Source organism: Hylobates moloch, unplaced genomic scaffold (genome assembly GCF_009828535.3).
Source record: "Hylobates moloch isolate HMO894 unplaced genomic scaffold, HMol_V3 SCAFFOLD_1, whole genome shotgun sequence".
NCBI classification, from domain to species: Eukaryota; Metazoa; Chordata; class Mammalia; order Primates; family Hylobatidae; genus Hylobates; species Hylobates moloch.
The window spans coordinates 132,429,952-132,456,805 of record NW_026652276.1 but is presented as its reverse complement, the minus strand read 5'-3'; the positions used below and the strand labels follow the sequence as shown (position 1 = coordinate 132,456,805).

The following is a 26,854-nucleotide window of genomic DNA, read 5'->3' as shown; positions in this document are numbered from 1 at the left end:
TTGCCGTAAAACTTTGTTAACACCACTCTTCATTTAATTTCACACTGTTCAAAATAGTATAAAAGGATTAGATGTGGGTGACCTTAAGCAAGGCTTAAAGGGGTCATGACTGAGAAAGCCTCAACTCTCATGACATCGTTGACACTCTTCATGCATCATCAGGATTCTATACCCCTCTTCTAAGCAGCAGCAAAAGAGTTGCTTTAGGTTGTCATAGTCTTCCCTGGATCTAACTAAAGCAAATATGTGATGAGCTTTGGGGGAGGGAGGAACAAAGGAGAATGGGGTCCAAGCTGAATTTAGTTGCTTACCCAAATGCCATTACAGTTTGAATCCTGATGGACATCCCAGTTGTCTGGCCTAAGAAAAAAACATTAACATTGGTCTTTGACATATGCTTGTCTCTCAGTGGATGTCAGTTTCATGCATGCATGAATGAATGAATGCTACATGAAGTGCCATGGAGAGACAACAGCATTCTTCATGGAAGAGCGTCACATCCCATTGTGTGTTGTGACATCAGAAGCCTCCATTCAGCTTCCTTGCTTTACCTTGTTTGGGATATTTGCTGGAAGCTCTGGACCAAATCCTGTCTTTTTCATCATTGACTACATTCATGGACCACATTGTTGTGGAATGGTGCCGATGAACATAATGGACAAATCTGCACCCCATTGTACCCCTAAATGCCCAAATAACTGGTTTATTTAATGCTTTGACACTACAGTCACAACAAAGGCGATGGCTAGCATATCTGTTTTTTGATACCAGAGATGCAATTGAACCTCAGCCCAGGGCCAATGTATGACATGTTTTCCATTCATTAGAGGCTCCTCCTTACTCCCGGAGGGAGAGGCCACTATTTCTGGGCCCAATTCTGCATGGAGAACTGATACAGAAGGCTGGATAAGTGTCTACAATAAGATAATCTGTTCACTTGATTGTTTTTCCCACTTGACTGTAAGCTCCAGGAGAGGAGGCATATTTCTGTTTTGTTTACCACCCAGCATGATGCAAAGTACTTGGCAAATTGTAGGTCCCTGATAAGCATTTCTTGGACAAATGAACGAATGAATGCCGTTCTTTTTTCACTGAGCTTTACTTCAGTTGGAACACGAAAATCTCTTCTCTCTGTAAGTGGGAATTCCCTAGGCTGGGGGAAGATGTGCCTCCTGCTTTCTTTTCTGAAGATAATTTTAAAAATCAGCAACCAGCAGAAATAGTTACCTTCTACCTGGGTACACTGACTCGTCACTGTCATTACAGTCTCTCCCCCGCCAGTGATAGCCCCGCAGTGTCTGAAATTGAAGAGCACACACAGGAGGGGTTCAGCCCGCTTTGATGTTATCCACGAGGAAGGCTAATCAGAGCTGTCTGAATGGCATTGACATCCACAGTTTTTAATTCAGATTCAATCTAGGATCACCAAAGAGCACTAAGAAAATTAAGATTAATATGATAAGACATGCTGCGTGAGTGACATGTAATATAACACCAGGAACAATAACAGATGGTAGGGTGTGTGCATGTGTGTGCATATGTGAATGTACGTGTGTGTGTGTGACATTAAGTGCGTGCTTGTATGTGCGTGTGTGGGGGTGCATTGTGTGAATGTGAATGTGTCTATGGGGGCACGTGTATATGCATGTGTGTGTTTATGTGTATTCATATTGTAGATGTGTGTGCATGTACACACATGTGTTTGTGTGAATATGTGTTTGCTCATGTTTGTGTGTCTACAAGCATCTCCAGAAACAGCAGACCCATCCAACTTCCCAAAAACCCTCTATTAACCATCAGTCCTCTCAGGCTGTAAAGCAATTGGCTTATTTGGCCAAATGATTAATTTCACTGGATAATTTAAAAGTCTCTAGCCAAATGCTTAATTATGCAGGTTTAAATATTTGACCTGAATGATTTGAATCAAGAGTTATAATAACGCCAGATAATATTTTTATTTCCTCCATTCCCAAGTAGAATATCTGAGATTTCCCAAACTTTTGGGACTTTGTGACATGTTACTTGCTTGTTGGTTTTCACAGAGAATACCCTGACATTTTAACCGTTCTGAATCAAATGCACACACACACACGTTAAAAAGTAAGTTAAAGTAGATTTAAGAAGTTCCAAAATAATTCACAAAACCTTTCAAGGCAACCATAGCCCCCATGGAGAATTCCAGCTAGGAATGGCAACAGAACCAGTCTGGGTCTAAGATTTACTTCAGTGCCTTGTGTATCATCACAATGCTACAAAATCCTTAAAAAATGTGAAATGGGCTGGGTGCGGTAGCTCATGACTGTAATCCCAGCACTTTGGGAGGCCGAGGTGGACGGATCACTTAAAGTCAGGAGTTTGAGACCAGCCTGGCCAACATGGTGAAACTCTGACTTTACTAAAAATACAAAAACTACTGAGGTGTGGTGGTGCGCGCCTGTAATGCCAGCTACTTGGGAGGCAGGAGAAAGACTTGAAACCAGGAGGCAGAGGCTGCAGTGAGCGGAGACCATGCCACTGCACTCCAGTCTGGGGAACACAGTGAGACTTGGTCTCAAAAAAGAAAAGAAATTGTGAAATGATGTGTTGTTCATCAAATTAATAATGCATTCAAATGAAATTCAGTCTTGTCTTATTAAAGGAAAGAAATTTGTAGGAAGCAATGTGATGTTAGTGAACATCTGGTTATTCCTAACACCACTTACCGGGAAAATGCTGTATTTGTCTGAATCCACATCTTTGAATGGCACAGACTGTTCTATAGCTCTAGGAAAAAGAAAACAAAACAATCGGTGAGCTAAGAAAAAAAGTAACAATGTTAGTGAAAACAAATAGACATTTTCTGATACAGCTGTGTTGAGTTTATGCCACAGAGGGCCATTCTAAACAGAAAATTAAGAGTCTGTGTGGTGTCAGACAGAGCCAGCAAAACTGCCAATCTCTGCTCTTTACCCAACAGAACTGTTTTCTCTCTGATATTAACTTGGCCTATATGAGGAAGTAAAATAATTGAAGTGAAATTTTAAAGGGCAAGGGGTATTGATGTTGAGATTCCCAGGAAATATGAGACTGCACTTTGAGTTCAGCCAATGAACTCAGCACTACAAATTGAATTTTTGCCATTTTGCACATTCTGTTATAGAAATCTTTTCTTAAAATTTTACTCTTTTCAGTCACTTATCCTGAGAATCTTGACCATTTAGCTGATATTAGCTGGCAACTTTCACTCCCATTCATGAGTCTTGGAAACCAAGGACCCTGATGTGATGACTAAATAAATTGATGCCAAAGCCATGGACATCCCATGAGGGAGGATTTCCCCTGTGGAATCCTCACGACCAGACTTTTCCCAGCTTCTAAATGTCAAACACTGCCTTGGGTTTAGAAAAGCACTTACAGAGTAGCAGAATAATGCAGTCATATGGCAATGAGGCAGGAAAATAGGGTCTGGAGGCAGGGAACATAAGGCCGATTCACACTTCAGCTATAACAGGAAATATCCTCTCCATAGGGCATACGCCGTAAAGGACTTTGTAACTTTACTTCATCCTCTTCATTTACATAGGGCGTACCCCAAGTAGAGGGTACACAAAAACTCTGTAATAGGGACTTTGAGCCCCTATTCTCAGGCCTGCTTCTACACTGTAGAGTGCACTTTCATTTTCTATAAATCCCTTCATTCCTTCTTGCTTTGTGCGTTTCATCCAATTCTTTGTTCAAGATGCCAAGAACCTGGACACCCTCCACCATTAACGGCAAGATGAGGCTTTCTTTGGAGCCGAGAATTTACAGTGAGTAACGCAAACTTTTATAGGAATCACTAAATGGTCTTTTGAATAAAGAGCATCTCAACAGTTCTGAGAACCTTGAGGCAAATAAATGCAACCCGAGACCATGCGGAGCCTAACTGGCAGCCTGGAGCCTGTCTTATGAACTCTGGGATGGGACAGAAGTTCAGCTTACAGGCCTCTTTGGTCAAACACTGAAAGGTACTGTGCTGGTTATATTAGCCTCTATGGCTCTATAGCCTGTATTCTACTCTACATTTTTGGGGCTGGGAATTTTGCAAAATACACTTACCAGGTTCCCTTGGGAACTGGAGCTGGCACTCGTGGCAAGAAAGAGCAGAAGGAGGAGAGAAGAAGTTGTTTTCCCTCTCTGTCTTTCTCTGTCTGGGTGTTCCCTTCAGTGACTCCACCTCTAGCCACAGTGGGCCCTCCTGAGGGTCCCAGCACTCGTGGATGACCCCTTATCCATGGCTCCAGGACTGGCCCACGTGGCCTCTTGTTTTGCCCCCAGCAACCCCGCAGCAAGTGGCCTCCCAAGCCTGAGAACACCAACTCCTCCCTTTTGCTTCTTCTGTCCCCCTAGGGATGCTGGTTGCCTCCTGCAGTCATAGCTGGGTGGCCTTGCCTTCCCCTTTTTACTGTTTCAGCCTTTTTAGCACTTTTTAAACTGGTACCTTATATTAAATCCTCCTTGCACAGTTCTGTTTCCTGACTGGACCACTGAGAGGAGGGCCCTGGGATGAGTGAGTGCTGGTTAGGGTAGGGAAAAGTAGGGAGTGTGGGGAGTCAATAGACACTTGGTGGACCCAATGAAGAGGGAGTCGCAAGCTGATGTCTCATCACTAGTCCTTCCTACATTCCTGCCCGGGGGGACAGGGGAGGCTGGATCCCTGAAAGAACAAGGCAGCAGTCTCCCTCTTAGTGTCCCCAAGAGGAATTATCCTTTTGAATTCAAGTGCTCTTGCCAGATACTGAGTTGAGCATGGTGGTTCAGTAAAGACTCCGGAGTCAGTTGGAGTCACTGCTCCATCCACTGCTTCCTCACCAGCTCTGCAATTCTCAGAAGTTTATTTAACCTCCCTGAGCCTCATTTTTAAATCTGTAAAATGTGATTCCTGCCAGCTCCCTCACAGGGTTTATTGGGAGGTTTAAGGGAAACCACATGAAAAGCCCCTGGTATTGGTCCTTACAAAGTGCCTGCAGCTGTGATTATGAGCACCTGCTGTCCGAAAGAGGAAATTCACCTTTCCCTTCCATTTGGGGTGGGGTGGGTTGAACAAGGCCAGAGAGAGAGCCACCAGCAGGAAATTAGAAAGGTTCTATTTGCTGACTCCACACATCCACACTTACAGGGAAAGTGAGAACCAGCCTTGGGGAAGGTGGAAGATTGTCCAGGAATAATTCAAGTGTGGGCTGTAGCCAAATTCCACCCCCATGATCACCCACACCTTGATTTTCCCATGGTGGGAGCGGAGGGGAATGAAGCTTCCCGAGTGGGCTCAGAGGCTGTGACGCTGCTTTCCCTCATGCAGGAGAGGAGCTAGGGCAAGATCATCCTTGGGATCCTTCCTGCTCTCCCCTCCAGGGTTTCTAGATCCACCCCATCCCTTGTCTACTCTGAGCTACGAATGGTTTTCTCTCACTTTAATCATCTGTCAAGAAATGTGGAAAAAGCTTGGACCAAATGATATGCAGTCATCCAACATCAGTTGTGACTGTTAAGAAAAATTTTGGAAAAGGCTTTGAAGGCTACATTTTCTGTGAGACTAGGCAGTTTTCCCCATGTATGTATTTGGCCTCTTGGACCGCGTTTATTTTTCTAGTTGAGAAAAGGAAGATAAAGAAAGAGAGCAAGAGCGAGAGACAAAGACAGGCAGATCAACAGAGACAGAGAGAGAGAGAGAGAGAGACAGAAATGATGTAGACCCAAACAGCCATATTTTCAGCCTGAGAAAGAAAAAGGAGCTGGAGGAAAGGTCCCGTTTGGGCATGTGCCAAAGCTATCCCCTCCCACCTTTGTTATCTTGGGGGTGAGAGTTTGTCCTTGAAAGAAGGAACAAAGAGTGGTCTTCAGGATTGGAAAGCTGACTTATTAACCTTTGTCTGCTTACTTTAAAGTCCCCAAGTGACTGACCAAAGCCATGCATTCTAGACATGAGTGGGTAGACTGGGTACTCAAAGTAGCATAAATTGCAACTTGTATAATCTCCACAATCCCTTCTTCACAGCCCGCTAATCAAATTTCTTTTCAACTTAGCAACAACTTCATTTGGTAGCAAAACTTGACCTGAAGTGATATAGGGCAATTCGTAAACTTTATCATACTTAGTGTGAAAATTCATGTATTTCGCTCTGAAATATAAATCTGATTGATCAAGAAGTGCCAGGGATAGTAGGTGGGTTATGGTATATGCACTATTTATTACTTTACTAGAATATAAAAAATTTGAATTTCGAATCATATCTGGCTCCAAGGCTTTTTGTTTGTTCGTTTTTGTGTTTGTTTTTATAGAGATGGAGTCTTGCTCTGTTGCCCAGGCTGGTCTTTAGCTCCTGACCTTAAGTGATCTTCCCACTCTGGTCTCCAAAATGCTGAGATTACAGGCATGAGCCAATGTCCCTGGCAACTCCAAGGTTTTGCATAAGACATTGTTGACTTTTACTAAAAATTATTTCTGCAAAATTGCATCTGAACTTGATACCTTGTGTATCCTTAGAAATATCTAGCTGTATGTTGAAATGTTCATTCATTCATTCCTTCATTCCACAGGCAGTTTGGGAGTCCCTGCTGTGTGCCAGGAATCATATTAGATAGCAGAGATGAGTACAAGATACAGTTCCTGCACTTTAGGAGCTTGACATGGGTGAGGAAATAAATGCATCAAAAGATAACTATAGTCCTAGGTGAAAAATGCTGTAAGAGGGTTGAGCATCTAGAGAGGAAAAAAACATTTCTAACTCAATATAGGAGAAGAAGTGATCTTAAGGTGAAAGCTAAAGGATGAGACAGCATTTTCAAGGCAAGCAATTGGACTGAGGGCAGCGTAGTGGGAAGGAAAAGCCACGGGAATTCTTTCAACATAGTTCTGGGTTCTGAAATTAGACTCTCTGGGTTTGAATCCTAGTTCTGCTGTCTCCTTGTCAGGTGACCTTACGCAAATTATTTAATCTTTTTGTGCCTCAGTTTTCTCACTTGTAAAATAGAATCGATATCATTAACTATTTCTTAGATATGGAAAGCACTCGAAAAAACAAAACAAAACACATGAGCTCTTACTTTATGTGCAATGGGAACCCTGATTGCAAGGATGGCTCCTCGGGTGGGGCAGCAGGAGTCAGGTGTCTGCTCTCATCATGGTTTGGTTTCTAGAGACATCCCCATCCCAATCCATGGCCCCTCTTCAAATGTTGAGATTTCTGGCCACACAACATTCTATTCAATGACCATGCAGCCTGGTGTCGCTCGCTGCCCCTGCTCTATACCGCCTGCCACCAGATATCAGGTGAGTGGGCTTGATACGGGGAGCAATTGTAACTGCGGCTGATTGTTATTAATGACACGGTATTGAGCTATTCAAGTTCAATCTCCCTAAAATTATTTCATGAAACTGGGGCATTATAACAAAAGAAAAATGGTGAGAATGAATCTCCATGTGTGCCTGCCTCACATGTGAGACTCAGGTAGCTCTCGAGGGCCGGGCGTGGGTTGGTTGCGTATGTGGGTGGATGTGTTATCAAATGAAATGAGAACAGAGAAGCCATGGAAGGGCACACCTGCTTATAGACGTGGCTCAGCTTGGAGGTGGGGGCAGGACCGATGTGGGTGGAAGGAGCAGGATATGGGGAAGGAGGAGGCTAAAAACGAAAAAAAAAATAGCGCTGAATTAACAATCAACAGGGAATAGGATGGTTTGCACATATTTATGTGAAATAATATGGGGGTTTCTGCATATAGACATTAAATAAAAAGAATAGATTTTTAAAAAGAGGGGATCCTCCTGACTTACCACTGTTGAAGTAAAATACAGACAGTGTGTAGGCACTATGTATCCTGATTAAAACAGAACACCAAAAAACTTGATCACCCCATGGTCATAGCCTGATAGCTACACATTTGTTTTCCTGGTAAAGTGGTGCTCTTCCTTCATGTATTCCCTCATTTCTTCATTGAGCTCCTCCTGCTAAGAAATGGGATCCCTGCTCTCCAGGATCTTATGGGTGGTGTGGGAGACCAGCAAGGAAGCAGGGATTGAAGAATGGGATGAGGCGGAGCAGGCACTGGGGAGCTGGGGGCATTGAGGAGGAGCCAGGAGCACCCAGGAGGGCTGTGCAAGCGACTGAAAGTAACCTGGGAGCTGGAACGTGTCCCTGGGGTGGAGACACCTCAAATGAATTTTGAAAGCATTAGACTGAGTGGGATGGAGGGCAGGGAGAGGCACTGGGCAGGTAAGGCATTCCTCCTGGGGGAATTTTATCAAAGGAATATGCCACAGAAGACACGCCGGTCTTGTCTCTACCACGTGAGGACACCGTGCTAGTGGGTCAGGCATTTAAAACCTACTTGTTCCTCTAAAGCATAGGGCTAAGAGTTGAGGTGTTAAGGGAAAGCAAACTGTTGGATTCAAAGGTCAGATTCGTCCATTACCGGATCTGTGACCTTGTGCAAATGATTTTACCTCTTTAGAAAGGAGAAAATAATGGTGCTGACCTTAAATGGTTGGATTTACAACAGTTTTTGGTGCATAGACAGCAAGAGATAACTTTTAGTTATCAATATTTTTACTGAACCACAGATGGCTTTGAAGAATACATGAGACTGCATTTATACATTTACGTGCTTTGTAAGTTGTAAAGCACTGAACCAGTTGTGACCTGCTGCATATGACACTTGAAACACAGGGATTTTTTAGAAAGAAGGAAAACACAGTTTTTGCTTTTTCATAAAAGAATAATTTTCCCTTTCAAATTGGACCAAGAAAATCCCTGGCCACTGATGCTCTTGAATTCAATTTTTCAAAGGTGGTTCAATTGAAGAGTTGTCACTTTGACCCTGTTGCGTCCTGCTGGCCTACATCTAACGCAGAAAATACAATAATGCATTCAGCAAGGAGGGGGCAGGGGTCTCGATTTAATGGGAGCTAGGCATGATGACGTGATTGGGGGCCTGGGGAGCTGGCTGCATCTCAGTCTTCCAGCATCTTCTTTCATGTCTGATATCTCCCCCCTACTCCCCACGTCCTGATGCTCTCTGGATTCATCCCCAGTCATGAAAAGGGGTGTTACTAGCACTTCTGGGACCTGCAATGGCACTTTGCATAGCTGGCTTGTAGGGGCTTATGCCAGAAGATTGTCTAGGAAGAGTTTTTAACTGTTTAACTCTTGGATCTCTCTAAGAGGCTCCAAATGTGGGTCTGAATCATAGCCTCCTCCTGTTCCTGGATATTATTACAACAGATGAGAGATGTTCAGTGGACTTAGTACTCATGAAGCTCATGAGATGAAGGATGGCAGAACAAGGACAAGTGTCTTTGTTAGGGGTTGAATTGTGTTCATGAAAAAAATATGATGAAGTCCTAACCCCTGGTATCTGTGAATGTGACCTTATTTGGAAACAGGGTCTTTACAAGTGTAATCAAGTTAAGATGAGGGCATTAGGGCAGACCCTCATCCAATATGAGTGGTGTCCTTGTAAAAGGAAATGACAGGCACCCAGGGAAGATGGCCAGATACGAAGATGAAGCAGAGACTGGAGCGATGCAGCTGCAAGGCAAGGTATGCCAAGGCCTCATGGCCACCATTGGAAGCTAGGGCGAGACAGAAAGGATCCAACTAGAATCTTAGAAGGTACACGGCCCTGCTGCCATTTTGGCTCTGGACTTCTGACCTCAAGAACTGAGAGAGAATTAATTTCTGTTGTTCTAAGCCACCCAGTTTGTGGTGTTTTGTTACCACAGACATAGGAAGCTATAGCTTCTGAGTCCAGGTGTGCAGCCTAACTCTCACCTCTGTGTGTTCTCAGCCATCCACAAGGCTGGACTAGCACAGGCTAAAGTAATAGGAGCTCCTGCGGGAGAGGAACAGTAAAAGAAGCAGGGGCTGGGGCAGATGGTGTGGTTAAATAAATATCTCACGGCTAAAGAACATTATTCTGAGTCATTAAAGCATCACTTGTACGTGTAGCATTCGCAGTCTTGCACCTCTACTAGAAGGCGAGCATTGGGGTGGACATGGACACCCAGGAGTCTAAGTGTGGGGTCTAATGGCCTAAGAATTCCCTGAAAAATTTCCGGGAAAACACAGCACTCCCCCACCAGGTTTGGGGTCAAGGAATCTGGATTTTAAAACGTTTCAAAATGATTCTGAGACATAGGCAGAATTTAGTTTATACTTTAATCTTAGATATGGGGAAGCCGAGGCTCAGAGACATTAAGTGGCTGAAGTTCTCAAAGTCAGCTCAAGAAGCAGCATTGCAAAGGAGTCAAGAATATGTATATTCCCAAAGAACACATGAGATCAAATGCACCTGGGGGTGTATCTTGGGTCCTCAGTGGCCCAGCAGAAGTTAATTCTTTAAGGCTCAGTTGCTTTCTCTGTGAAATGGGAATAATAATAACCCTTACCTTATTTTATTGTTGTGAAAACTAAGTGAGGAAACGTATTGAAAGTTCAGCATCTGGCACCTGGAACAGCCCGCATAAACCTGATAGCAGCAAAGCAGCAGTGGTCATATTAGAAGTAGCTTAGTGGGATGGGCTTGGTGGCTCACGCCTGTAATCTCAGCACTTTGGGAGGCTGAGGTGGGTGGATCACTTGAGGTCAGGAGTTCAAGACCAGCCTGGCCAAAGTGGTGAAACCCCGTCTCTACTAAAAATACAAAAAATTAGCTGGGTGTGGTGGTGGGTGCCTGTAATCCCAGCTACTAGGGCAGCCGAGGCAGGAGAATTGCTTGACCCCGGGAGGCGGAGGTTGCAGTGAGCCGTGATCACTACATTGCACTCCAGCCTGGGCAACAAGAGCGACACTCCGTCTCAAAAAAACAAACAAACAAACAAAAAAACAAGTAGCTTAGTGGAGGGTACATCCCATGATGCTATTTTACCTCTGAGTCCAATGCCCTCTCAAGACATTGTTTCACCCTTTAATGTTTTGAACAGCAGTTACTACGATGTCTAGCATAACCCCAGACTCAAAGTGGTGCTGGAATATGGACAGGAGGGTGTGGGAATTCTGGACAGTGTCTCTGCATTCACAACCCTATTCCTATGTATCTGAGCCAGATTTTTCACGTAATAGTTTGGGCTCTGTGAAAACACAGTCCCTGTCCAGCCTCGTGAGTGTCTTGCACTAAAGATGCTCAGTCTTCTCCATGCCCAGTTGCCCACCCTGGTCTGTAGCTCACATGGCAGGGAGGGGCTGTTTCCAGGTATAGTGCAGTGGGCACCTCGCTGGCAGGCACTCACCGGCAGTGAGCCTCACTGCGGGCTGCATTCTAGCCTGAGGAACAGATCAGCTTTGAGATGCAAAGATGCTGGCATTCAGTATATTTCCCAAATGATTTTGTTCACAGCTCATTTGTCTTCTGGTTTCTGTGCAATATTTTGAGAAAGAAACACTTTCACCTTCAGGGATGCCTTTTAAGTGTGAAGATCATTTTAGTCATTAGAAAAAGGGGACAAGCAAAGATGTTATTACATGCTAGTGCTCAGGAAGGTAGAAATTGTATACATACAATTTAATTTTCTGGCAGATCTTGGCCAAAACCGGGAGTGAACAAATGTCAGAACCACTTCTAGAATATTTCTGGGGAGATAAAAAAAAAAAACCAATAAAAAGAGAGTTGTTTAGTTTAAGGAGGGGTTCCCCACCTTCTAAGGGCCCCTCTGAACTTGAGGTTTCTGGATTCTCCTTCCTCTAGAATCCAGCCCGTTTCACCTCTCTAAATTTACCTCTTGTTCTTGTCCCCACAATCCATATCCATGCCACTGCCTGTGCCTTTGCCCACCGGGCTCTTCAGCCTGAAGCCTTCCCTCCTCCTCTTCTCCCAGCCAGCTCTTCCCAGCTTCCCAGCCACCCTCACTCTCCACCTTGTCCCAGGAGGGCCTGGCAACAGCATTCCTCTACCCAGGTGCTTTAAAAATAAAGAACATTTTCAAACAAAATAATTCCATCTCATTATGGAAATAAAAACTAAAGGGACAGACCAATCTGGGGCCTGGGAGGAAGGAAGGTCCCTTCCCCCGCGGAGGAGAATGGTGCACAGACCAAGCTCCTTATGCTTCTTGAGCCGTGGGGTTCTAGACAGCGATTTCTATGAGGCTCCAGATGTGGGCTACACTAAAAGCCCGAAGTTTTACCAAGCAGTGCTTTTAGAAAGATCGCAGTTTCCACAATGCTTTCCTCAAATTAAAGAAAGAGAAGACAATAGGGTAGAAAAGTTAGGTACCAGCATTTATCAATGAAGGGAGAGAGACAGTGGATTCCTGCCAGCCCAGAGTCCTTTGAATGGCTATGAGGAGTGTTATGGGCATTGGCGATATTTAACCCTGGCAGGAGAGAATCAGCAACCACTTCAGAATATAAATGAGGTACTTAAGGATTTTTGAGATGCCTGCCCAGCTTTCTAGGAGGAGAAATAATCCTGAGTGGTGGCCCAGCTCCATGTAAGACGTGGAGACAAAGAGGCTGTCCTTGTCCTCAGCTCACAGTCGAGTGGAGGGCATGGGTGGAGGGCATGGGTGGAGGCCCCAGCTCTGGGCGCACCCTGTGGGATCTGCAGAGGCCAAGGCACTAGCACGTGTCTCTAGGAACCATGAGGAGGATGCAGATGACACTGCAGTGAGGTGGGATAGAGGCAGGTGGGGAGGAAGAGAGACGGCCTGAGGCTTTGTGACTCAGTGCGGGCCACAGCCTTGCTAGAGATGCACATCCTTGCCTTCCACATCCCCACCTCAGGTCTGCTGAATCGAAAACCCTGGGGTGGGTCCTGGCAGCCTATGTTTTCGTAGCCCTCCAAGTCATTCTGGTGCCCACTAAGGCTTGAAAACCACTGCTCTAGGTCCTTGTCACTCAGCGTGATCACAGATGAGGGGCATTGATGCCACCTGGGAGCTTTCAGAGATGTAGAGTCTTGGGCCCTGCTGCAGACCTGTGGAATCAGAATCTGCATTTTAACAAGATCCCCACGATGCACACTAAAGCTGAAGTAGCCTGGCTCCTGGCAGAGGGAGTGCATGAGCAGTGCTGTGGAGGTATGAGAAAGCTTGGTGTCTTAGAGGAATGCCAAACATTCCCACCTGGCAGGAGCATCGGAATGGCAGAATGCAGTGAACCATGGAAGGAAGGAGACAGGATGGGGGGGCGGGCACGGGGCCTGGAAAGCAGCACTACATGTTACCCTGAGGACTATGGGGAAGCCGTAGAGGTGTCAGGCAGAGGAATCACATTTGCGGTTTGGAAAGACATCTCTAGGCATGGGGAGATGGCCTGGAGAGGATCATTTGAGATAAGAGACCCTAAGGCCCTATCTCCGGGTTTCAAACCTCGGCGCTATTGCCATGTTGGGCCGATAATAATTCAGTCTTTGCTGTGCGGGTTGCCCTGTGCACTGTGAGATGCTGGGCGGCATTTCTGGCCTGTGACCCCCAGATGCCCGCCGCACAAATCTGCCTCCAGACACTGCCAAATCTGCCTCCAGACACTGCCAAATGTCCCCAGGGTGGGAGCAAGGGGCAATATTGCCACCTATTGGGAAGCACTGATGGGAAACAGGGTGGAGGAGGGTGATAGTGCAAAGAAGGGGTGGTTAGAAGGGTGACTCCAGAGACTTAGTAGCTGACTAAGATCAGGAATGTGGACATTATGGCAACACAAGCATCAGCATAAGCTTCTGCTAAGGGAGGAGACCACCCCTCATATTGTCTTATGCCCAATTTCTGCCTCCAAAGAAAGAAGAAGTAAAAACTAATAGGCAGAAATGAAATCCACAGGCAGACAGCCCGGTGCCACACGCTGGGCCTGGTAGTTAAAGATCGACCCCTGACCTAATCGGTTACGTTATCTATAGATTACAGACATTGTATAGGAAAGCACTGTGAAAATCCCTATCTTGTTTTATTCCGATCTAATTACCGGTGCATGCAGCCCCCATTCACGTACGCCCTGCTTGCTCAATCGATCACGACCCTCTCACACGCATCCCCTTAGAGTTGTGAGTCCTTAAAACGGAAGGAATTGCTCACTCGGGGAGCTCGGCTCTTGAGACAGGAGCCTTGCCAATGCCCCTGGCGGAATAAATCCCTCCCTTCGTTAACTCGGTGTCTGAGGAGTTTTGTCTGCAGCTTGTCCTGCTGCACTACAACATTGACAGCACTTCGGAAGTACAGACACTATCTGAGATCCAGAGTCCAAGGTCAGGTTGCATTTGAATGTTTGAGGTACTTTTAATATTCAGTTTAGTCTGAAGGCCTTGGTCTAATTCTCCTAAAAACAATCTAGATTTTAACACTGGTGATAGCCAACTTATTAAAAATTGATATGAACAGTTTTATAATTACTACACAAAAGGTTCAATAGAATACAATTATATAATTGCATAGCTGTTTGCTGTCAAAATTCAGCCTGACGGCTGCAGCTGTCTTTGCCATTCATGGTGTAGAAATTGGGGTTAAGAAGTGGGTGGCAGATGATATAGGGGCCCCTAGAATTCCTCCGGGTTAGACTGAGGTTTTGATTACCTGGTCTTTTCATTACATAGTATGGGAAAGACCACCCTTCTCTTACAATTTACTTGCTAAGAGAACTGAGATGGGCCCCGAGCAACATTGTATGAGTCTTGCTTGCCTATTTGCCAGCCTCCTCCTTTCAATTTGAACTTTGCTAGATAGAGACAAAATGTGGGCTGTTATTAACTCAGCAATACATTTAAAATATTGCAACTGGCTGCATCTAATCCCATCTAAAATGAGAGTCTCAAATCAGGGCTGTCCCTGGGGACAGGAGTCATGCAGCATCTTTGCTTTGCAATCTATTTAACCAGCTTCCTGAGCTTCCCCATGCACCAGGATGTCAAATGAATGCAGAACAACAAACAGGGGTTGAATAAAGAAAAATGGGCTGAATGGGGTAAATGGAAGGTCAAAGTGGGAGAGTCATCACTCTTCTGCACACAGCCAAGCTGAAACTGAATTTCTGTGTGGTAAAGTGCTTTTCAACCCTTGTCGTGTATTATATTACCAGGATTTAATTGGTCTGGGGTGGGGTTTGGACTTCAGCAATTTTTATAGGCTTCCCAGATGATTCTATTGAGCAGGTGGGTTTGTGATCAGGGCTGTCATTTATAGTTGCACAGGTTGTCCACTGTACGATTCCAATATCCACATAGCCTGTGACATAAATGGTGCTCCCCAAAGTTTAGTACTAAGGAGGCCTTGTTGAAAGCTACTGGCCTAGTAGAAAGGGTACTGAATGTGGAGATAGCTAGCTCTGGATTTAAATGTGGGGTTTCTCACCTACTAGCTATGTGGGGTGAGCACATAACTTAACCTACCTGAGACTCAGTACTCTCATCTGTAAAATGGGGCTGATGACGAAAATACTCTATCTACTATGTAGAAGTGAGAATTAAATGATTCCATAACTCAGGTGCTCTTAGATGCTCGATGCTCTGCCAAATCCATGAAAAGTTCCCTCTAGGATCCTCTCAGGGCCTCACTGAGATCTAGGCTTTCTCTGGAATATTTGTTTTCCTTCAATAATGCATAACTGTTTTCAAGTCTGAATTCTCACCAACTGATAGGCTGTGCTGAAATGATATGCAACCTACTGAGTGCAGCTTTCTGTACCCTGGCCAGGTCTGAAGTTATATCAGCCATCACAGTGGAATTAATTCCTCTCCGAGCAGTTTTTTCAGAGACACTTATTTGCATTTTCTGTTTATTTTTGCCTTGATAGCTGTAATCTGGAGAGCAAATAAATTGGTGGAGGTTTCAGAAGAGTATTTTTATTGTTGAATTGTTCAGTAGAATTTTTTTTTTCACTTCTCGCAAGTAATTATTGGAATCCTGCCCCGTGAATTATGCTTGCAATTCTGGTGACAGAAGTAAAAAATTGTAAAATACTAATTAGGAGTTAATGCCAAGGCAGTTTTTGCTACTGAAGTAAACAATGCCTGGAGAATACGTTTTTAGGGGTGTGTTGAGAAGAATAAAATACCAATTGTATTGTTCTCCATTTCTGCTCAGAGTTCTGAAGGGAGTGGTCAAGAGTTTCCTTTTAATATCTTACTCAACAATTTAATATCTTACTCAACAATTTAAGCAAATTAGCTAAACGGGCTACTGTTGGCCCTTAATTATTCACTGAATTAAATAATGATTGGCAATGCAGACATTGGGATTGATTAATCAATTATGTAGAAATGCCTACATATTGCCTGTCACTTAACATGTATTTATTGGCCTTGTTCATCAAAACCCATATGCCCTCCATGAGCAGAGTTGCCAGATAAAATATTACACTAGATATACTAAAACACTATTCGTTGTTTATCTGAAATTCAAATTTAACTGGGCATCCCATACTTTTACTTGCGAAACCTGGCAAGCCTAGCCATGAGGGATTTTCCTCCCTTTTATTTCTACGTTGCCAAATGAATAATACCTCAAATGTAGTGTATCAAGGTGAATGATGAGCTAGCCAGCAGGGAGAAGCCAAGGACGAGGTCTTTGCCCTCCCATTGCCCATTGCTGATGGATGCTTCCTTACTGCCAATATCTTTGGCATTGAGGATAATGTCATGCTTTAAAGATCTACTTTTCTGCTTCCTTTTCAAATGGGGCTGATTTGCAACCAGGGCCTAAGTTAAATACGTAAGCCTGCGAGAACTGATCTGAAATAAATATTCTATCTGTTGAGCGAGAGTGTTATTACACAGAGGACAAATTAAGGAAACATGAATAAAAATTGTGATAACTTTAACTCACATTTATTGAGGACTTGGTAAGTCCTAGCCAAGATCCCAGATGCTCTCTGCACTCTTAACTCTATCAGTACTGACACTGGAGGACACTATTATCATTTATCATCCCTGTCTTACAGACAAGAAAACTGGGGCTCAGTGAAGTTGAGCACCGTGCTTAAGGTCACATTTTTAGAATGTGGAGAAGCAGGAGGATACAGCCTCCTCCAAGATGGTCTACTGGAAAGCAGCAGTTCTCAACCGGGGGTGATTTTGCCTTCCAGGGGACATTTGGCAATGCTGGGAGGCATTTTTGGTTGTCGTGACTGGGGGAGGGGTGGATGGTGGTGCTGCTGGCATCTAGTAGGTAGAGGTCAGGGTTGCTGCTGAACACCCCACAAAGCCCAGGACAGCCTGCACAACAAAGGATTATTCTGCCCCAGATGTCAGCAGTGCCGAGGCTGAGAAACCACACTATAGTGAGAAGGCAGGAAACACAAGTGGAAGCAGTTCACATTCCTACTTCCATCCCCACGTAGCTATGGCATGTTGCAGGCTTATATCCGGAGTAGTCCTTGCCTTTGGGATGTGAAAGCTGGGGCCAGTGAGAGAAGACATGCCAAGGAAGAGGCTGGCGTTCTACCTGCTTAGTGCTTACCAGAATCGGGGACTTCTTGACAATTTGTCTTGCCTTCTGTAGTGTAAATTTCCATGTCTCCTATAAAAACAAAGTTAGACAACATTACAACTCATGTTTTATCTTTTCTTCCTACATCTTTGCTAAAATTAGGATATTTAAAGTCCATAAGTTTTCAATAAATGAACCACTCCATAAATTTGTAATGAAATAATTCACAAGAAGGCAATCTCACATTAATAGCTCTTTTTATTTTGGGCTTTGCTTTGTGTCAGATGCAGTGCTAAGTACTTTGGAAACATTATCTTATTTACTCTTCAAACAGCCCTGCGAGATATGACCGTTTCATAGATGAGGAAACCGAGATGCAGGAAAGCTAAGAGATCTCATAGCTAGAGTCTGGCAGAGAGGCAATCTGAACCTCTGCTTCCTGACCCTTCTGCTATGCTGATCTCCATAAGCAACTTATTCTGGTATCTAAAATCCCCCAGCAAGAGGCTGTCAACAGCCTACTTGAGTGCCTTGTGCTTTAGCAGTGAAGAATGGCTGATCGTTGCTGTGCGAGCTAACACCTCATCTCTCAGTCACCTCCTCTTCCCCTGGTTGGAGATCCCCTGTCCTCTTTCAACCATTTTGAGAGCATCTAAGTGCATCTTCCAAGTGTACACACATTGGGAATATTAAGAGTTAGCTCATTACTACCAGTAATGATTGCTGTGAAATTCCAAAGAACACTGTGTTTGTCTATTTGTGGAGGGGTGGGAGAAGAGTAACCCTGAGGTGGGTGGGGAGGAGGAGGATTTGCTCTCAGCACTGCTTCCCAGAGCTTTCAAACCCAGCTGAATGTGCATGTCCTGGCCCTGCCAAATCCCTCCTGGGTCTGCTACCTGTACAGCCCTAAAGTAATCTGCTCAACAATTGGAAAGCTCTGTCTGCTGGCTGCTAAGAGTGCGTGTTGATGACTCAAGAGGAAAAGATGCTCTTCAGGGTGGGTTTGGTTGCCAGGATGCCTTGCTACGGTGTATGTTTCTTAAAATATTGAAAGGCTACTGTGCCAGTTGGTGAACAGCTGTGTCCCTAAGCCCCTGAGGGTCCTCCACTCTTGCTCTGTCCATGCAGCCTCTTCCCTGGACTCTCCCAGGCGTCCTTGTGATCCATCAACTATGGGGCCACTGTGATAGTCCCACCCAGTCAGCATCTCCAGGCTGTGCTCCAACTGCACCCAGTATCCATTCTGATTAGTTGGCAGTAGGCCAAAAGAGCTGATCCCAATCTTCACTTTTAAAACATGACATCTTTGATAGAAAAGCTGCTTAGGCAATGGCCCCATTCAAAAACTGACCTCATTAAATGCACTTTTGGCCTTTTCTGGAAATTGTAGCAAACCCTAAAATTCTCCTATTGTGTAAATTAAGAATCTCTGGCATAGTCAGTGTAACAGACACCAGATTTTCATGCAAACTATTCTTATGGTGCCCTTTGTGGCTACTTTTATCAGCAAAGAGCTCATTCCCCACATTTTAAAATGTGAAGGTGATAGTCCTCTGCCTCAATCATGTGCCCCTGCTTCTCTGTCTCAGAAATATTCCTCTGCATTCTCAGGCCCAGTTTAAAATCTTCAGAGCCTCACACAGTCCTTGATGCATAGTAGGTGCTCAGTAAACGTGGAAATAAAAGCAAAAGAAAATAGTTACAATATTATGCTAAATGAGGAAAATAGGCTACCAGATTTTATGCACATAGGAAAAAACCTTGCAAAGGAATATGTTATAATAATGGTGGGTGATACCTTTTTCCTTTTTGCCCTTTTCTGGTTTTCTAAATTTTAAACAATGAATACCAATTCAGCAATAAATGCTTTCAAAAAAGAGCTCAATCCATGTTGTCTTGTTTCTTGTTGGAGAAAATGATGTGCTCCGTGCACTAATATGCAAGTGAAGGCCCTGGGGATCTGGTGGTGAACCGCACGGTGAATGACATAGACATCCCTTCCCTCCCACAGCTTTCTCCCTGGCAAGGGGACTGACCTCGAGCAAGTACAGTAAACAGAAGTGAGATGAAGCAGAGAGAGGGCTGAATCCCTTTGAGAGAACCAATCTGATTTTAACCAAGCTCAGTTCTCTGGGGCTCAATGTTTGTTGGGAGGTAATGACAAGCTATGAAATGCAAGCTATGAATGACAAGCTGCAGCACTTGCTGCAGCAGAGGCTGTGCTGAGGTGGGATGGGTGGCTTTTGTGTCCTCCCAGGAGGTCTAGGGCAGGTTCATCTGGATGTGGCTGAGTCCCCGATATTGGTGCACATGGGGGTGGCAGCAGGGAGCCAGGGCTGGGGCTGCAGGGAAATGCACCGGCTTTTGCCAAGGAGGGGAGTCGAAGCATCCAAGAGTGGGAACAGAGTCCTGATCCCAGATGGACATCCAGACTCACCCATTTACTCAGCACCCACCTCTAAATTCCAGTCACAATAACTGCTAGGAAAATCTAGGTTTCTGCTGGAAATTAGGGAAGGGTAGGACCCACAAACTAGAAAATTAGAAGCATTTCTGCAAGATGCAGTTTGGGTAACATCAGACTGAAGCAAAGAGGGAGCAGTCAGGCCTTTAGCACACTCAAAGGTGAAGGCTACATGGGGAGTGAGGGAAGGGACCCTAGGGTAGAATCCTACCAGCATCCTTGAGGCCGGGGCAACAGGGGCTCAGCCAGCACAGACAGAGTGGCTGTGTGTAGGGTGCAAGTTTAGGTGTAACAAAGATGTGGAGGCGTGCCCTTGGACCCACGGTTGCCTGCAGCCTTTGTCGCAGCGGCACTCACCACTGCCCCTTGGCAGAGGCTGTCGCTATGTTTAGGGATGGCAATCTGGTGGTGATGGTGACAGACTTGTCCTGCAGCTGCATTTGCAGGTACTCTACCTAAGATTCGGAAAATGGCAATTGACTCTACCTAACAATAAAGTGAATAGTGGAGGGAAGCTCCAGAAGCCACCACTGGCTCCACCCCTGGGCATCACCCAAGGCTGGGGAAGAGTCCCAGCCTGGCTGACTTGAAGCTGCTGCAATAGGTTAGAAAAGAGCCTTCAGGAAGCTCATGGCCTTGAGTAGGTGGGGAAGGGTGAGTAAGTCAGAGATTCCAGGCTCAGAATAGCTGTGCACAGGAGCTAAGGGGGCACAGGTGCAAAAGACGATAGTTTACATCACCCTCAGGGGTTGAGAAAGCTTCTCAGGGGAACTGCAGCTTGAGCTAAGCTCCTACTCAAATCCCTCTTCACCCTAGAGAGTATACATCCTCCCTACTTTACAGCGCAGTCCACCCAGAGGTCAAGCACCTCAACTGATCACACAGGTAGGGGCAGATTAGAGAGAGGTCTGCTCAGGAATCAGGCCCAGAGCTTTCAGTCTTCAAAACTCATGCATGGCTGTCTCGTTTACAGTGTGCCGGATAATAACAAAAATGGAGTTTCTGGCCTTCAAAACTGGCATCACAGGGATTCACCCAGGAACTGCCATTCTAGAAGCGCCCCCTCCCCACCCCCTTTGGATAATTTTCCAGCTGCAGCGCTGAAGTCTTTTTCCCCCAATGACTCTGAGAGCTCCTGGGCAGGGGCTTGGGGCTCTGGGCTATAATTTTTGATTTCCCTTAACATCTTCAATAACATTGAGCCCAGGGCATGTAGGCAACAAGTGCCTGTTGACTTAAATTCACAAAATTATGAAAATGAGAAAGACTAAATAGAGACTAAGAAAAGGCTGTACTTTTCAGATATTTCTTTTGAAAGCTCGCTACAAGGGTTGCTTCCTCCTGAAGCCTTCTCAGCTTTCCTAGTTTTCAGGTCGAGCTTTCCTTTCCTGTTTCCTTTACATTCCACATTATAACATACTCCCATGCATACGTTTCGCATTCTCCCACTAAACCTCAAGCTCTAGGTAGGTGAGGACGGTAACAGTTGCCTTTATGCACCTCCCTGACCCCTTGCACTCCCTACTTTTGCACCTGCCATGCTACCTTAGAAGAAATAACATTGAATGAACAGAGCAATGAGAAAATGTCTGAAAAATACAGCCCTTTCCCAGTCTCTGTTTAGTCCTTGATCGTCAGAGCACACAGTAGTATACAGCCACTATACTCACTAAAACCCTTCTGTCTAGAATGATTTAAGCGTCTACCCAAACCAAAGCCAGCCCAAAGTCTTCAGACAAGAGGAGAGGCTTGGGGACTATTGACTGCTGTTATGAGTTGAATTTTGAATTGTCTCACCTACATCCATATCTGAAATCATAACCCTGCAGAAGCTCAGAATGTGACCTTATTTGGAAAAAGAGTTATTGCAGGTGTAGTTATTAGGTTGGTGCAAAAGTAATTGCGGTTTTGCCATTAAAAGCAATGGCAAAAACCGCAATTACTTTTGCACCAATCTAATAGTTAAGCTGAGATAAGGTCATATTGGAGCAGGGTAGGCTGCTAATCCAGTATGATTGGTATCCTTATAAACAGAACACTGTGCAAAGGAAGAGAAAAAGACACATAGAGGGAAGATGATGTGAAGATACAGGGAGAATGCTATCTATAAGAAATGTCAAAAATTCCCAGCAAACCACTAGAGCTAAGAGAAAAAGGCATGGAACAGATTTTCTCTCACAGCCGTCAGAAGCTAACCCTACTGATTTCTTGACCCTGAACTTCCACCTCCATAACTGTCAGACAATTGCTTTCTGTTGTTTAAGCAACCCAGTTTGTGGTCACAGCCCCATGGACTCATACAACTTCTCTCGCTCTCCAGCGTGATTTTTGTTCTTGACCTTGAGCTAAGAGTAATTTGGATGATGAAAGAGCAAGGGCCAAGTGCTCATCACCATCAGTATTTTGGGCAACGTGGTGTTGTTAGGATTTGTGCTCTGCCAGGCATAAGCCACATGGGAGCCCAAGGAAAAGAAAGAAAGTACTGTGGTCTGATTTAACCATTTGGATGTGAGCAAAACATCCATCTTCAGTAGAAACTCTTTAAATATTGGTCTCTATTGCTATTTCCTATTTAAAATGATTTTGGACCATAGAGTGTTTGTGGGTTCAAACCCTGGCTTCATTAGTTACTAGTGGTGGGACCTTGGGCCAGTTACTTCAGCACTCTGAGCCTCAGTTTCTTCATCTGTAAAATGGAGATAATAGCGTTGTGAGGATTGACCAAGATTGTCCTTAAAATAGTGTCTTGCATATTAGTAAGCATGACATTAGTATTAACAATAATTGGTGTTTTTATTTTTGTTTGTAATGTCACCAATAAACAACTGGAAAGAGTATAATAATTGCAACAACAGCCTACAGAAATGTATGCTTTTTTCAAGGATCCTGAAAATTGCCCTGAGAAGAAAGTATTACTCTTCCTGTTTTACAGATGAGAAAACTGAGGCTCAGAGAGATGACACAATTTAACCCAGGCCAGTCCGCAAGCACAGCTGAGATTAGCACTCTAGTTTCTAGACTCCAGCGCCTTTCCCACCACTGAAACACTGTTTTCCAAGAATGAAGTAAGCCTGAAATTTTAACATATGCAAGAAAGTATGATAGATGAGGTTTCACCAGGCCTTGGGGAATGGCAAGCGTGGCTCCCATGGAGCGAGGATGGTTTAATGCAAAAGGTCAGATACTGAGGGGAGAGGACTGGCTCTGGGTGTCAAAAAGCCATGCAGCTGGGTGGAAATTCATGCAACCCAGGTACAAGCATGGTGGCAGGTATATGAGTGGTACGAAAGGAGAAAGAAGTATTCTTCCAGTCAGTCATTTCTTTGTGCAGTTGTTCATTCTATTCATTTATTTTACAAATACTTACTTAGTGTTTATGTTTGATATGGTTTGGGTTTGTGTCCCTGCCCGAATCTCATGTCGAATTGTAACCCACAATATTGGAGAAGCGGCCGGGTGGGAGGTGACTGGATCATGGGGGTGGATTTCCCCTTTGCTTTTCTCATGATAGTGAGTGAGTTCTCATGAGATCTGGTTGTTTAAAAAGGTATAGCACTCCCTGTGCCCTCTCTTCCTCCAGCTCTTGCCATGTAAGAGGTGCCTGCCTCCCCTTTGCCTTGTGCTATGAATGCAAGTTTCCTGAGGCCTCCCCAGCCATGCTTCCTGTACCAGCCTGCAGGACTAGGAGCCAATTAAACCTCTTTTCTTTATAAATTACCTAGTTTCACGTATCTCTTTACAGCAGTACAAGAATGGACTAATACAGTGTTGTGCCATGAATTACATGCTGGGGACACAGTAGGGAATGAGACATCAAGGCTGTTACAATGTAGGAGAGAAGATCGACAGTAAGCACTGTAATTAGAAAACAGTTTAGAAAGTGTTAAGTAGTAGTTGCTATTCTCCCTCTTTTATAGATGTGGTAAACTGAGGCTTAGAGTAGGTAAATAACTCCCCCAAAGTCACAGAGCCAATGAGTGTCACAGTCCAGATCCAGTTCAGACCCACTTGGCACAAAGTCCATACTTTTTCACTCTGCTCTGGGAGAGGTTAAAAGGTGTGCTAAAAAAGAAACTTTTTTTTTAAAAGTTTAAAAAAGTTTGGGAAATCTGAGAATGAATTCCTACCTTGAGAAAGCCACACCACGCATTCGTGTATTCAAGGCTTTTGGCCGCTTTGTGGGAATAAATATTATTTAGATTGGGCATTTCCTAAACATTCAACGGTTTCAGCCAAAGTCCGTTCAGCTATATTGACTACAAGGGTAAACATACGAAGACCATAGCGAATAGGGGATCCTCAGGGACGCAACGGAATGTCCTGAGACATTTTTAGGGTATTGGTGAATTGCACAGGACACATTCAGTAACCGGGCTTTCTAAGGTTCTGTGATGTTAAAGAATTGAATTCTGGTACACTTAGAAAGGAAAGAAAAATAGTGCTTTTAGGCATGAGTTTCTACAGTGAACAATTTTGAGTGATCAAGTTCTCTGTTATCAATTATAGCATCAGTAGATTTGAAAAGTACAAAACGTGCCTTTGTTCACTTCACACATTTGACAGCAGTGACAGATTCTCACAAAGGAGAAAGCCCCTGGGAAGTAAAATGATGATTCGAAACGGGAGTTTTTTATTGTCAAAGAGCATGCATGAATGAGGGGGGAGGTAAGGGTGGGGGAGACTGCTCATCTACCCCAGTTCTTTTCTAAAAGTTTATTAGGACAGGTTGTTCCTCACACCCAAATTCACTGATATAAATTGATTTTTAAAATGGAGCAAGATTTGAAAGATGAGATCCTCCAGGGACTTTACTGCCCACGGGAGGAGGGAAGTGCATAAATAACTACAGCATGAGGCAGTGTCTGTACCCCCCACTCCAACCAAATTCTTGGGTTGAAACCTGAATCTCCCTATGATGGTGTTTAGAGGTGGGACCTTTGGGTAGTGATTAGGTCATGAGGCTGGAGCCCTCACAATGGGAGGAGTGCCCTTATGAGAAGAGGCTAGAGAGAGCCAGCTCTCTTTTCTCCACATGAGAACAAAGCGGTCTGCAGCCAAGAAGAGGTCCCTCGCCAGAACCTGACCCTGTTGGCACCATGATCTTGGACTTCCAGCCTCCAGACTGTGAAAATACATTTCTGTTGTTTGTAAGGCACACAGTCTAGGGTACTTTGTTAGAGCAGCCCTAACTAAGACAGGCAGATCAGAAAGAGCCAACAGAGAGGTACAGAAAAGGGCTTCAAGGCAATTTCTATTCAGTAGGAAGACAAAGGCAAGAAGTTCTACGGCTTAGGGGTTTTTATCAAATAGTGGCATGTCTAGCCTTTGAGTGGAATTTGCAGGTCTGTTATTATATCTGCATTCTGCTGTATCCTACAGTGGCAATTTTCCAATACTCAGGATTTAGCTCTATCAAAGCCTAATTTGGTTTTTAGGTTCTGACATTTTCCAGCTCCAATGGGCATTTATGACTTTAAATTATATGCAAAAAATAAAGTCTGTTCACTTCATTTTCTTCTTCCAGGGATGAAAAAAAGGGTAAAAGTAAAAGAAAAAAGCCATTACTTTTAAATGCATCCCCTTTTATCACTGAATGTCTCTTCTTCACACATATTTTACCCTCAGCTAAATTTTCTTCTTTCTTGCTTCTAGGCTAATTCTGCATTGTATAGCTATTAGTATCATCAAAGTATTTAATCACACTCTTGCTATTGCTTCCTATTCTCCAGGCAATACCTTTCTTAAAAAAGCCTTATTTTAAACAGCATTATTCCCACCGACTCCTTTTCCTGACATTATTATTCATTGATTTTACCACCACCATCACATACCACTCTGCTATAGAGTTCTTAGAGTTCACACCATAGAGGTTCTTCTATGCTTCAAGTTCTATATCAAACATCGTATAGAGTTTACCTCTAAATTTTGTACTAACTTTGCAAAATAGGAAATAACAGTTCTTAACTACTTTGTAAATGAGAAATCCAAAACCTGGTGCTGAGTGAATTTTTCTAGGCTTCATAACTAATACCATTGTTCCATTTTGACTGTTTCTTCCCTAGTATCTGGGCTCATAAACAAGCTCTCCAGTACTAGGCTCTGTGGTCTATTCTTATTTATAGTATGCTGTCTTATTCTTTACACAAATAATTTCTGGCAAATTTTGGGTTAATCAGATGGTGGGTATGGTTCAGTCATAAGGGTCTTTTGTTACATAGTCTTTTATTTTTTTTCTATTTGCCTTCAGGTTGTGTGATCAGTCGTACTCTATGTTACACAACAAATCAATTATTCGTATTAGTTTCCTATTGCTGCCGTAACTAATGACCCTAAACTTAGTGGCTGAAAACAACACGAATATTCTTTCACAGTTCTGGAAGTCAGAAATTCAGGGCTAAAATCAAGATGTCTGCAGGGTTGGTTCCTTTTGTAAGTTCCCAGGGAGAACCCATTCCTTGCCTCTTCTAGTTTTTAGTGATGATGGCCTCATGGCTCTGAACACTACCTCTGTTGTCCCATTTTTTTCCTCTCGCTCTGATCCTAATGCTTGCCTCTTGTAAGGATTCTTGTGATCACATCAGGCTCACCCAGATAATCCAGGACAATCTCCCCATCTAAAATCCTTAACTACTCTACACCCCCAAAATTCCTTTCGCTGTCCAAGGTAACAGACACAGTTATGGGGGACTTGGATAAGAACTTGGAGGGTGGAGGGAGATTATTCTGTCTATCATATTCTCATTCAACAAATAGTTGTTGAGTAATTAATGCATGCAGTGAACTATGTTCAACTCTGAGGAAATTTCAGGGACTAGCACTATGTTTGAGGAGTAAAACAGCCAGACTGTCTCTGCTTTCATGGAGTTTACACCCTAACAGAAGACGCAGACATTAAATAATAATTTTACAATTATTGAATTACAATTGTAATAAGTGCTGGAAAAATGGAGTGTGAAGAATGGAGACGAATCGTGGAAGAACTGGCTTAACTTGGGGCATCAGGGAAAACTTCTTAGAGGGAA

The 26,854-nt window shown here is 44.1% G+C and overlaps 1 protein-coding gene across 2 annotated transcripts in view; it reads right to left on the bottom strand.

The window, feature by feature from the left end:
• AOAH (acyloxyacyl hydrolase) overlaps positions 1 to 26,854 on the bottom strand; it is a 210,542-nt gene that overhangs the window by 97,929 nt on the left and 85,759 nt on the right. For both annotated transcript variants that reach the window (XM_032758314.2, XM_058445671.1), the window contains 5 exons: positions 17,399 to 17,458; positions 11,515 to 11,585; positions 2,703 to 2,763; positions 1,228 to 1,298; positions 312 to 360 (listed from right to left, as the gene is read on the bottom strand). In XM_032758314.2, the coding sequence (XP_032614205.1) occupies positions 312 to 360; positions 1,228 to 1,298; positions 2,703 to 2,763; positions 11,515 to 11,585; positions 17,399 to 17,458 (312 nt within the window). The remainder of the gene's footprint in view (positions 1 to 311; positions 361 to 1,227; positions 1,299 to 2,702; positions 2,764 to 11,514; positions 11,586 to 17,398; positions 17,459 to 26,854) is intronic.